Source organism: Oncorhynchus mykiss, chromosome 14 (genome assembly GCF_013265735.2).
Source record: "Oncorhynchus mykiss isolate Arlee chromosome 14, USDA_OmykA_1.1, whole genome shotgun sequence".
In the NCBI taxonomy this organism is placed as follows: domain Eukaryota; kingdom Metazoa; phylum Chordata; class Actinopteri; order Salmoniformes; family Salmonidae; genus Oncorhynchus; species Oncorhynchus mykiss.
The window spans coordinates 27,059,035-27,072,818 of NC_048578.1; the positions used below are offsets into that span (position 1 = coordinate 27,059,035).

General features: G+C 42.9%; 1 protein-coding gene across 1 annotated transcript; it reads right to left on the reverse strand.

The window, feature by feature from the left end:
* Window positions 1-446: 446 nt before the first annotated feature.
* On the reverse strand, window positions 447-12,343 carry dnajc4 (DnaJ (Hsp40) homolog, subfamily C, member 4). The gene is made up of 8 exons (XM_036943212.1): window positions 12,228-12,343; window positions 11,422-11,494; window positions 11,131-11,266; window positions 10,807-10,897; window positions 8,695-8,867; window positions 6,950-7,117; window positions 1,660-1,746; window positions 447-1,495 (listed from the first exon to the last, which is right to left on the reverse strand). The coding sequence occupies exons 3-8, from the start codon at window positions 11,220-11,222 to the stop codon at window positions 1,396-1,398; spliced, it is 711 nt and encodes a 236-aa protein (XP_036799107.1). The 5' UTR covers window positions 11,223-11,266; window positions 11,422-11,494; window positions 12,228-12,343; the 3' UTR covers window positions 447-1,395.
* Window positions 12,344-13,784: the final 1,441 nt, after the last annotated feature.

The following is a 13,784-nucleotide window of genomic DNA, read 5'->3' on the forward strand; positions in this document are numbered from 1 at the left end:
CTCTCAGACCATGAGAAACAAGATTCTCTGGTCTGATGAAACCAAGACTGAACTCTTTGGCCTGAATGCTAAGTGTCACGTCTGGAGAAATCCTGGCACCATCCCTACGGTGAAGCACGGTGGTGGCAGTATCATGCTGTGGGATGTTTTAAAGCGGCAGGGACTGGGAGACTGGTCGGGATTGAGGGAAAGATGAACAGAGCAAAGTACAGAGAGATCCTTGATGAAAACCTGCTCCAGAGAACTCAGGACCTCAGACTGGGGTGAAGGTTCACCTTCCAACAGGACAACGACCCCAAGCAAACAGCCAAGACAACGCAGGAGTGGCTTCGGGACAAGTCTCTGAATGTCCTAGTGTGGCCCATACTTATATGTAAATGTGATATTTCAGTTTTTTTTTTTTATATAAATTTGCAAACATTTCTAAAAACCTCTTTATACTTTGTCATTATGGGGTATTGTGTGTAGATTGATGAGGGGGAAAAAATATTTAATCAATTTTAGAATAAGGCTGTAATGTAACAAAATGTGGAAAAAGTCAAGGGGTCTGAATACTTTCCGAATGCATTGTATCTGGGAACAGTTTTCCCTCATCATATGACCAGGAAATGCTCTAGGCCTGAAATATTGCCTATAGGTATCATTGTCAGGAAAAACTCTTTATGACTGTATTTGGGTCCAACATGGGCCCAGTAGCGATGTCAAGAGTTCCATGATATCATTGACTCACAGAGAGGCACAATGACTGAATCCCATTGGTTCAAGGGAAGCTGTACACAGCACCCCCTATCCATCATGAAGGGATTTTTACCTTTGATTTGTCTTCAGTACGCAACACTGTACTGGATCTCCAGTGTGCAAATTCCCACTGTCATATGAACCCCAATCAGACTTCCTCTGAACGGGCATGGGGGAAAACGGCATGTCACTGTGAACCAATTAGCAACTGGCTAACAGGAGTCTTGGTTCCATCCAACAGAGGAAGAGATGTGTTGCTAACGACCAGGTCCTACTGCTGTTAGTCTTCTGATTACGGACCAAACCTCCACAAACATTCTCCTTCTGAAGAAACCTAGAACATCTGGGGTCGACTTTCTACTGTGACAAAGACATGTACCCCATTTGCTGTTCCAGTTCCAGTTTCAACCAGGCATTACATACTGTTGTTAATACACATTTTTTTCTTTTACTCCTCAGCTTAGTATCCGAGGTCCAAGCAAACATCAGCTGTGCACATCATCAACGTTTGCCCCAATGTTATTTTCTTTGAAAGCTAACTACTCCTAACACACTCAACCGTTCACTCCCCTTCCTGACTGAATCCATTCCTCTTCATTGGCCTTCCGCCAACTCAATCCACCTTGTTTTAAGGTGTACTCTTATTCTATGAAACTCCTACTTGTCCTCTCCACTGTTGCGAGTGATTTTGTATTTCTCCAGGAAGTCTGCATGTTTCTGTCTGAGAATCTCTGTCTGCTTCTTAAACCCGTTCACTCTGCAAATCAAAATGAAGAAATCAGGTCCAGTCTCAGATATATCCTACAAACAAATCATATTAATACATACTCGATGCAAGGTTGATAATTACCACTACCGTAACTAGAACAGTGTAGTAACACATGCAATAAAGACTTATAACACGTTTGAATTCTCACACACCTTGCCCTTTCTTTGGACTCGTTGTAGATCTGTGTGATGACCCTGTCCTTTTCGTCCATGAAGTTGTTATGGACTGACTCCAACTTTCTGTGTGACCGGAAGACAGAGAGACCTGTCAGACAACAGACTTGCACACAGTGGAATATCGTTGTCAGTTCAATTGGTATTTTGATTATTATTCATGTTTTATTATTCCGTACTAGTACAAATAGTCATACCAGGAAAAGTTGAATCTCTACAAACAATAAAAGTGCTTTCAAGTCATCGTGCCAAAACACAGATTACTAGATATATGACAGCACAACCTGGGTCTGAGCCAGGGGCACCTGTGCCTACAAAACAGACAGTTATCAGAGTCTACAGACCATTTAGTCTAGACTATGAATGAGTAAAAACATAGTAATAGCAGTAATAGTCAAATGACACATTTTGGCACATTACTCAGAAATGCATTTGAGTGACAGAAGTGTGATTCCTTTCCTTTAACATGACAGAAGTCCTGCATTTCGTATTTAATTATGTGCTGAGTGTACATACATACATACAGTTTTAATGTCCAAGTATCAGTTTCACTCTAGTCTTTTCCCATTTTACCTAAAGAGAACGTGAGCGCTGATGCTCAGTCCCATGAAGTTACCTAAAGAAGAGAACGTGAGCGCTGATGCTCAGTCCCATGATGTTACCTAAAGAAGAGAACGTGAGCGCTGATGCCCAGGCCCATGATGTTACCTAAAGTAGAGAACGTGAGCGCTGATGCTCAGTCCCATGATGTTACCTAAAGAGAACGTGAGCGCTGATGCTCAGGCCCATGATGTTACCTAAAGAAGAGAACGTGAGCGCTGATGCTCAGTCCCATGATGTTACCTAAAGAAGAGAACGTGAGCGCTGATGCCCAGGCCCATGATGTTACCTAAAGAAGAGAACGTGAGCGCTGATGCTCAGTCCCATGATGTTACCTAAAGAAGAGAACGTGAGCGCTGATGCTCAGTCCCATGATGTTACCTAAAGAGAACGTGAGCGCTGATGCTCAGTCCCATGATGTTACCTAAAGAAGAGAACGTGAGCGCTGATGCTCAGGCCCATGATGTTACCTAAAGAAGAGAACGTGAGCGCTGATGCTCAGTCCCATGATGTTACCTAAAGTAGAGAACGTGAGCGCTGATGCTCAGTCCCATGATGTTACCTAAAGAGAACGTGAGCGCTGATGCTCAGGCCCATGATGTTACCTAAAGAAGAGAACGTGAGCGCTGATGCTCAGTCCCATGATGTTACCTAAAGAAGAGAACGTGAGCGCTGATGCTCAGTCCCATGATGTTACCTAAAGAAGAGAACGTGAGCGCTGATGCTCAGGCCCATGATGTTACCTAAAGTAGAGAACGTGAGCGCTGATGCTCAGTCCCATGATGTTACCTAAAGAAGAGAACGTGAGCGCTGATGCTCAGGCCCATGATGTTACCTAAAGAAGAGAACGTGAGCGCTGATGCTCAGTCCCATGATGTTACCTAAAGAAGAGAACGTGAGCGCTGATGCTCAGTCCCATGAAGTTACCTAAAGAAGAGAACGTGAGCGCTGATGCTCAGTCCCATGAAGTTACCTAAAGAAGAGAACGTGAGCGCTGATGCTCAGTCCCATGAAGTTACCTAAAGAAGAGAACGTGAGCGCTGATGCTCAGTCCCATGATGTTACCTAAAGAAGAGAACGTGAGCGCTGATGCTCAGGCCCATGATGTTACCTAAAGTAGAGAACGTGAGCGCTGATGCTCAGTCCCATGAAGTTACCTAAAGAAGAGAACGTGAGCGCTGATGCTCTGGCCCATGATGTTACCTAAAGAAGAGAACGTGAGCGCTCATGCCCAGGCCCATGATGTTACCTAAAGTAGAGAACGTGAGCGCTGATGCTCAGTCCCATGATGTTACCTAAAGAGAACGTGAGCGCTGATGCTCAGGCCCATGATGTTACCTAAAGAAGAGAACGTGAGCGCTGATGCTCAGTCCCATGATGTTACCTAAAGAAGAGAACGTGAGCGCTGATGCCCAGGCCCATGATGTTACCTAAAGAAGAGAACGTGAGCGCTGATGCTCAGTCCCATGATGTTACCTAAAGAAGAGAACGTGAGCGCTGATGCTCAGGCCCATGATGTTACCTAAAGAAGAGAACGTGAGCGCTGATGCTCAGGCCCATGATGTTACCTAAAGAAGAGAACGTGAGCGCTGATGCTCAGGCCCATGATGTTACCTAAAGAGAACGTGAGCGCTGATGCTCAGGCCCATGATGTTACCTAAAGAAGAGAACGTGAGCGCTGATGCTCAGTCCCATGATGTTACCTAAAGAGAACGTGAGCGCTGATGCTCAGTCCCATGATGTTACCTAAAGAAGAGAACGTGAGCGCTGATGCTCAGTCCCATGATGTTACCTAAAGAAGAGAACGTGAGCGCTGATGCTCAGTCCCATGATGTTACCTAAAGAAGAGAACGTGAGCGCTGATGCTCAGGCCCATGATGTTACCTAAAGAAGAGAACGTGAGCGCTGATGCTCAGTCCCATGATGTTACCTAAAGTAGAGAACGTGAGCGCTGATGCTCAGTCCCATGATGTTACCTAAAGAGAACGTGAGCGCTGATGCTCAGGCCCATGATGTTACCTAAAGAAGAGAACGTGAGCGCTGATGCTCAGTCCCATGATGTTACCTAAAGAAGAGAACGTGAGCGCTGATGCCCAGGCCCATGATGTTACCTAAAGAAGAGAACGTGAGCGCTGATGCTCAGTCCCATGATGTTACCTAAAGAAGAGAACGTGAGCGCTGATGCTCAGTCCCATGATGTTACCTAAAGAGAACGTGAGCGCTGATGCTCAGTCCCATGATGTTACCTAAAGAAGAGAACGTGAGCGCTGATGCTCAGGCCCATGATGTTACCTAAAGAAGAGAACGTGAGCGCTGATGCTCAGTCCCATGATGTTACCTAAAGTAGAGAACGTGAGCGCTGATGCTCAGTCCCATGATGTTACCTAAAGAGAACGTGAGCGCTGATGCTCAGGCCCATGATGTTACCTAAAGAAGAGAACGTGAGCGCTGATGCTCAGTCCCATGATGTTACCTAAAGAAGAGAACGTGAGCGCTGATGCTCAGTCCCATGATGTTACCTAAAGAAGAGAACGTGAGCGCTGATGCTCAGGCCCATGATGTTACCTAAAGTAGAGAACGTGAGCGCTGATGCTCAGTCCCATGATGTTACCTAAAGAAGAGAACGTGAGCGCTGATGCTCAGGCCCATGATGTTACCTAAAGAAGAGAACGTGAGCGCTGATGCTCAGTCCCATGATGTTACCTAAAGAAGAGAACGTGAGCGCTGATGCTCAGTCCCATGAAGTTACCTAAAGAAGAGAACGTGAGCGCTGATGCTCAGTCCCATGAAGTTACCTAAAGAAGAGAACGTGAGCGCTGATGCTCAGTCCCATGAAGTTACCTAAAGAAGAGAACGTGAGCGCTGATGCTCAGTCCCATGATGTTACCTAAAGAAGAGAACGTGAGCGCTGATGCTCAGGCCCATGATGTTACCTAAAGTAGAGAACGTGAGCGCTGATGCTCAGTCCCATGAAGTTACCTAAAGAAGAGAACGTGAGCGCTGATGCTCTGGCCCATGATGTTACCTAAAGAAGAGAACGTGAGCGCTCATGCCCAGGCCCATGATGTTACCTAAAGTAGAGAACGTGAGCGCTGATGCTCAGTCCCATGATGTTACCTAAAGAGAACGTGAGCGCTGATGCTCAGGCCCATGATGTTACCTAAAGAAGAGAACGTGAGCGCTGATGCTCAGTCCCATGATGTTACCTAAAGAAGAGAACGTGAGCGCTGATGCCCAGGCCCATGATGTTACCTAAAGAAGAGAACGTGAGCGCTGATGCTCAGTCCCATGATGTTACCTAAAGAAGAGAACGTGAGCGCTGATGCTCAGGCCCATGATGTTACCTAAAGAAGAGAACGTGAGCGCTGATGCTCAGGCCCATGATGTTACCTAAAGAAGAGAACGTGAGCGCTGATGCTCAGGCCCATGATGTTACCTAAAGAGAACGTGAGCGCTGATGCTCAGGCCCATGATGTTACCTAAAGAAGAGAACGTGAGCGCTGATGCTCAGTCCCATGATGTTACCTAAAGAGAACGTGAGCGCTGATGCTCAGTCCCATGATGTTACCTAAAGAAGAGAACGTGAGCGCTGATGCTCAGTCCCATGATGTTACCTAAAGAAGAGAACGTGAGCGCTGATGCTCAGTCCCATGATGTTACCTAAAGAAGAGAACGTGAGCGCTGATGCTCAGGCCCATGATGTTACCTAAAGAAGAGAACGTGAGCGCTGATGCTCAGTCCCATGATGTTACCTAAAGAAGAGAACGTGAGCGCTGATGCTCAGTCCCATGAAGTTACCTAAAGAAGAGAACGTGAGCGCTGATGCTCAGTCCCATGAAGTTACCTAAAGAAGAGAACGTGAGCGCTGATGCTCAGTCCCATGAAGTTACCTAAAGAAGAGAACGTGAGCGCTGATGCTCAGTCCCATGAAGTTACCTAAAGAAGAGAACGTGAGCGCTGATGCTCAGTCCCATGATGTTACCTAAAGAAGAGAACGTGAGCGCTGATGCTCAGTCCCATGATGTTACCTAAAGAAGAGAACGTGAGCGCTGATGCTCAGGCCCATGATGTTACCTAAAGTAGAGAACGTGAGCGCTGATGCTCAGTCCCATGATGTTACCTAAAGTAGAGAACGTGAGCGCTGATGCTCTGGCCCATGATGTTACCTAAAGAAGAGAACGTGAGCGCTGATGCTCAGTCCCATGATGTTACTTAAAGTAGAGAACGTGAGCGCTGATGCTCTGGCCCATGATGTTACCTAAAGTAGAGAACGTGAGCGCTGATGCTCAGTCCCATGATGTTACCTAAAGAGAACGTGAGCGCTGATGCCCAGGCCCATGATGTTACCTAAAGAAGAGAACGTGAGCGCTGATGCTCAGGCCCATGAAGTTACCTAAAGAAGAGAACGTGAGCGCTGATGCTCAGGCCCATGATGTTACCTAAAGAAGAGAACGTGAGCGCTGATGCTCAGTCCCATGATGTTACCTAAAGAAGAGAACGTGAGCGCTGATGCTCAGGCCCATGATGTTACCTAAAGTAGAGAACGTGAGCGCTGATGCTCAGTCCCATGATGTTACCTAAAGAAGAGAACGTGAGCGCTGATGCTCAGGCCCATGATGTTACCTAAAGAAGAGAACGTGAGCGCTGATGCTCAGTCCCATGATGTTACCTAAAGAAGAGAACGTGAGCGCTGATGCTCAGGCCCATGATGAGCATACAGTAGCTAACTATTCTAAAGTTCCTCTTCCTCTTCCTCTCCCACGCCTCAGCTGTGGTCTCCTGAGGCTGAGAGTGTTTGAACTGATCCCAGTAGCGCATACTCTCCTGAGCTTCCGCCCTGAGAGAGGTAGACAGAGAGAGAGAAAAGGGGAAAAACTCTTGAGATTTGTGTATGAACTCACACAGGGCTGTTTGTGCATGTGCTATTGGTCAATTACATATATTTAGCAGATGTTATTGTGGGTGTAGAGAAATGCATGTGTTCCTAGCTCCAACACTGCAGTAATATCTAACAATACACACAAATCTAAAAAGTAAAAGAATGGAACTAAGAAATATTAGGTTGAGCAATTTCACAGTCCAGAGTATATATATACAGTAAATCAAATCAAGTCAAAAGTTTGGACACACAATCTCATTCAACGTTTTTTCATTGTTTGTACTATTTTCTACATTGTAGAATAATAGTGAAGATGTAAAAACTATGAAATAACACATATGGAATCCTGTAGTAAGCAGAAAAGTGTTAAACAAATCAAAATATATTTTATATTTGAAATTCTTCAAAGTAGCCACCCTTTGCCTTGATGACAGCTTTGCACACTCTTGGCATTCTCTCAACCAGCTTCATGAGGTAGTCATCTGAAATGCATTTCAATTAATAGGTGTGCCTTGTTAAAAGTTAATTTGTGGAATTTCTTTCCTTCTTAATGCATTTGAGCCAATCAGTTGTGCTGTGACAAGGTAAGGGTGGTATACAGAAGATAGCATCTGTGAATGTATTGTAATGTTTTTAAAATGGTATAAACTGCCTTAATTTTGCTGGACCTCAGGAAGAGTAGCTGCTGCCTTGGCAGGACCGAATGGGGATCCATAATAAATACAAATACAGTATATACAGCGCCGTGAAAAGGTATTTGCACCCTTTCTAATTTTCTCTACTTTTGCATATTTTTGATACTGAATGTTATCAGATTTTCAACCAAAACCTAATTTAGATAAAGGGAACCTGAGTTAACAAATAAACAAAAGTGATACTTGTTTTATTTATTTACTTAACAAAGTTGTGCAACACCTGATTCCCCTGTGTGAAAAAGTAATTTCCCCCCCACCTTCAGCTGCAATGACTCCAACCAAATACTTCCCATAGTTGTTGATCAGTCTCTCACATCGCTGTGGAGGAATATTAGCCCACTCTTGCATGCAGAACTGTTTTAACTCAATGACATATGTGGGTTTTCAAGCATGAACTGCTCGTTTCAAGTCCTGCCACAAATTCTCAATTGGGATTAGGTCTGGACTTTGAATAGGCAATTCCAAAACTTCAAATGTGTTTATTTTTAGCCATTTCTATGTAGAATCATTGTCTTGCTGCATGACCCAGCTATCCTTCAGCTTCAGCTCACAGACAGATGGCCTGACATTCTCCTGTAGAATTCTGATACAGAGCAGAATGTATGGTTCCTTCTATTAAGGCAAGTCGTCCAGGTCCTGAGGCAGGAAAGCATCTCCAAACCATCACACTACCACCAACACCATGCTTGACCATTTGTATGAGCTTCTTACTGTGGAATGCCGTGTTTGGTTTTCACCAGCCATAATGGGACACGTGTGTGTGTGTGTGTGTGTGTGTGTGTGTGTGTATGCATGGGTTAGTTCCTGCTTGCTTGAGTGTGTGCACATTTGTTTACGTACCTGGGGTTGTATGTGGAGGTGGGTCTAAAGGCCTGTCCCCCGGTGTAAGGGTGCCGTTGCCGCAGGTCGTACTCTCTCCTGGACACCTCCTTACTCAGCACCCTGTAGGCCTCGTTCAGCTCCACAAACTGGCCATGCAGCCCCGGGTTAGACGGGTCACTGTCTGGGTGCATCTGGTAGAGAGACAGGGGGCAGTGAGGATTAGTGATGAAAAAGCAGTAGATACCATCACACTGTTGAATGGTCGCGCTGTTTCAATCGGTGCTAAATGGATTCTTGTACACTACATTTGAGCAGTCAGGATGAGGATTTGGACAAACCAGGGTTACTACTGTACATGCATACATACAGATAGATACAGTGCCTTGCGAAAGTATTCGGCCCCCTTGAACTTTGCGACCTTTTGCCACATTTCAGGCTTCAAACATAAAGATATAAAACTGTATTTTTTTGTGAAGAATCAACAACAAGTGGGACACAATCATGAAGTGGAACGACATTTATTGGATATTTTCAAACTTTTTTAACAAATCAAAAACGGAAAAATTGGGCGTGCAAAATTATTCAGCCCCCTTAAGTTAAGTTAAGTTAAGTTATACCGTTAAAAAAGTTTGAAATATCCAATAAATGTCGTTCCACTTCATGATTGTGTCCCACTTGTTGTTGATTCTTCACAAAAAAATACAGTTTTATATCTTTATGTTTGAAGCCTGAAATGTGGCAAAAGGTCGCAAAGTTCAAGGGGCCGAATACTTTCGCAAGGCACTGTATAAACTTACTGTGTAGCTACAAACTGCAGAAAACTCATGTACTGACATAATACAACACACACACACAATACAAATATGTACTGGTAAATATACTGTACATCCTTGTTAACATAGAGATCCTCACAACACCAAAACAAACAGTACAACAGCGAGCTCCAAAAGTATTGGGACAGTGACACATCTGTTGTTTTGGCTCTGTACTCCAGCACTTTGGATTATAAATGATACGTGAGTATGAGACCGTCAGCTTTAATTTGAGGGTATTTTCATCCATATCGGGTGAACCGTTTAGAAATTACAGCACTTTTTATACATAGTCCCCCCCATATTAGGGGGCCAAAAATATTGGGACAAATTCACTTATATGTTTATTAAAGTAATCAAAAGTTTAGTATTTGGTCCCATATTCCTAGCGCGCAATGATTACATCTCGCTTGTGACTATCATTTTGTAAGAACAGAATGTCTCTTCTACATTAATGTGGATGTTACCATGATTACAGGCAGTCTTGAATGAATCGTGAATAATGATTAGTGAGAAAGTTAGACGCACAAATATCATAACACCCCCAAAAAATGCTAACATCCCCTGTTATTGTAATGGTGAGAGGTTAGCATGTCTTGGGGGTATGATATTTGTGTGTCTAACTTTCTCACTCATCATTACTCATGATTCATTCAGGATAATCCATAATCATGGTAGCAGCCACATTAATATAGTGTTTAGAAACATATTATATTCCTATTTACATAAAAGTGACTCCAAAATGACAATACATTATTTACCATTAATTTCGATTGGGCACAAAATGATCTGAAACACAACCAAAACAAACAGCAATAGCATCCAACAAGTTTGTAGAGTCACAAACTTGATGTAATCATGTGCTTGGAATATGGGACCAAATACTAAATTTGACAACTTTAAAAGACATAAGTGAATTTGTCCCAATATTTTTGGGCCCCTAAAATGGGGTTACTATGTACAATACATGCTGTAATTTCTAAAAGGTTCAACCAATATGGATGTAAATGCACATTAACCTCATAGTCACAATTCAAAGTGTTGGAGTACAGTGCCAAAACAAAACGTGTCCCTGTCCCAATACTTTTGGAGCTCACTGTATATTTATTCATGAACACAGTGGGAATGTGATGTTGGAAGATAGAAAAATACTGTGGAAGAGTGCACTCGTGTGGTCGGAGAGAGAAGCTGCAATTCCTTTTAAACCATAATTGCATGCAACAATAAACCCTAAATATGTGCTGCTTAAACCATGTGCCTTTTATGAATTTATTAAGTATTTAAAGCTTTTAGTTGATAGGTTAGGAGATTGTCGTACCTTTTTTGATTTATCGAAAAATGCATTCTTGATTTGCTCCAGTGTGGCATCAGGTTTTACACCAAGAAGGTCGTAGTGGTTAAATGCCGCTCTGCAATGAGACACAATGAATGCTAATTATACAGGATAACAACACACAGTACTGGGACCACATACAGTACAGTATTGGGACCTTGGACTCAACAATGCCTAACAGACCACAATCATCAGCATACTAGTGTAAGTACAGTGTAACTAGACAAGTGTCAAATGCACACAAACACACTACCATGCACATTGTATAGCTGTGCACAAAGGTAAATACTGTAGAGGGAGAGAGCATACCTGTGCACAGAGCTCTGAAAGAGCAGGCGCAGTCCGCTCTTGCAGCACCATAGACAGCTCTGACAAAGACGCAGCTGGGCCTCCAACTGCATGGTGGGAAGTATTGTTGCCTATAGAGTTTACAAAAACAAATTACCTACGGAGGAGAAAAGACATAGGACAATATCAGTAGTGGCAAGTATAAAAACTATATCTAGGGATGAGTTATCAATCACATGCCTATTACATCAAAGACAGTTACAAATACTTTCCCCATATAATGTGATAATAGGGTGCCGTTGTCACATATACCGTTCAGTCAGTAGGGTGTCATTGAAAAGATAGTGGTCAGCAACAGGACAAAGAGGAGAGTCCACTCAGTCACTGCAACAAAACAAGAGCAAAGAGGGCGTCATATATTTTGCAGGCTTTGAGCATAGTCAACATAGCTAGTTTTTTTTTTACTTGATAAATATAGTCAACAACTTGATAAATATAGTCAACAGAGCTAGTCTTTTTTTTACTTGATAAATATAGTCAACATAGCTAGTCTTTTTTTTACTTGATAAATATAGTCAACATAGCTAGTCCCTTGAATCTTTCCACTGAGATTGACGCTGGCCAATTTAAAATTAGAAGAGTTTGAAGACACTGTAGTCACAGCATGAATACAACAACAGTTCAGTCATTATCTACAGTAATTCACAGCAAGTTACACGTTGTCCTGTCCCTTGCAAATCAACTAACTAGTTATTCAATTGATTATGTTTTGAACATTTGTTAGCTGTCCTGGCTAGTTAACGTTAGCTAGTGTGGAGAAGCATTAAACAAACGTGATAGTATCTGTAGTTATACACTTGTGGACATAACTGGCTACCCAGTTAACTTACTTTATGCATATATATTTAGTTATTATCGGTCGAAATTGTACAGTCAACACACAGTGTACTCTAGTTAGCATGGCTAGCTAGCTAACTAGGTAGAATTTAGCCAGTAGTAGCTAACGTTAGCTAGCTAAATCAACTAAAGAGACTGTTGACCTATGATTTCATGTGGCAAAAACACACTAGTATTTTAACAAAAGACAGAATCAAGGGTAAAGAAGCACAGACGTACCAAAAAACGGCATTTTCTTCGTTTCATAACAAAAAAAATAATGGGAACGGGTTGTTACATAAGTGTCTTTTACAGAGTGCAGTGCTGCTGTCTGCAACATTGTTGTCTGGGTAGGGTAGTTTTCAATAAGGGACGCTGTAGCAAAAACGGAAAACACATGTGTTCCTATTTGACAAATTCAGGACGATAGTACCCAGTTTCATTCCCTTTCTAAACGTTTTTTCCATACTGAGCACGACCATACGCCACTAAACGTTTTTTATTTTGAAGGTTAACCCTTTCATGCCTTTCCATTCTCTACAAGAGATGCATCAAGTGGATTGTTTTTCTTGCTAACAGCAATTATCTACATTAAATCAAAAGTCTTTTCAATAAGGTATTGGGGAAACGTGTTGTTCAGTACAAACTGTTCAAGCGAACTGAACACAACTCTGCTGTGAGAGTGGGCGAGGCTGACCTGATTGTTATGACCCTCTATCCCCAAAACCACTTCCTGGACTTATTTTTGTTTAAACTTGAGACCACACACTTGTGTCTCTCACCGACTGTTTTTGAACATGTTTATGACTTTACCAAACGCTCAAGGCTTTAGTTCAGTCAGCGCCGACTCCAGAAATTGTAACGAAACATGTTCGTTATTCAGGCTTGACTTTACTTGTTTATGCTAGAGCGGTGGAGGGAACCGTATGTGGTAAGCATCTTTATAACTAGATCTATTTTTGTGTACGTTACCTTGTCAGGACAAGGTGTTGTTTATTTCAAACAGTTACACGAATATTGGCGAGAAACTGATTTAACATCTCCATAGAGGAACTCTGGAGCTCTGTCAGAGTGACCATCGGGTTCTTGGTCACTTCCCTGAACAAGACCCTTCTCCCCCGATCGATCAGTTTGGCTGAGAGGCCAGCTCTAGGAAGAGTCTTGGTGTTTCCAAAATTCTTACATTTAAGAATGATCGAGGCCACTTTGTTCTTCGGGACCTTCAAAGCTGCAGTTGTTTTTTTGGTACCCTTCCCCAGATCTTTGCCTCACACAATCCTGTCCCAGAGCTCCACGGACAATTCCTTCGACCTCATGGCTTGGTTTTTGATCTGACATGCACTGTCAACTGTGGGACCTTATATAGACAGGTGTGTGCCTTTCCAAATGTCATGTCCAAGCAATTTAATTTACCACAGGTGGACTCCAATCAAGTTGTAGAAACATCTCAAGGATGATCAATGGAAACAGGATGTACCTGAGCTCAATTTCAAGTCTCATGGCAAAGGGTCTGAATACTCACATTGTAGATTGATGAAGAACATTTTTAATGTAATCCATTTTAGAATGAGCCTGTAACTTATCAACATGTGGAAAAAGTCAAGGGGTCTGAATACTTTCTGAATGCACTGTATGTGAAATCTAATGGAACTGAGAGTCATGACTGCCTGTGAAGGGCTACTACCAAGCCAGTTTACTAGCTATTCAGTTTAAAGCAGCTCCTTAGCCACAGTTTTCTCCCAATATTGGACTCTTGTAATTTCGGGAACATTTTATAAACCGATTCAGCCCGAAAATTA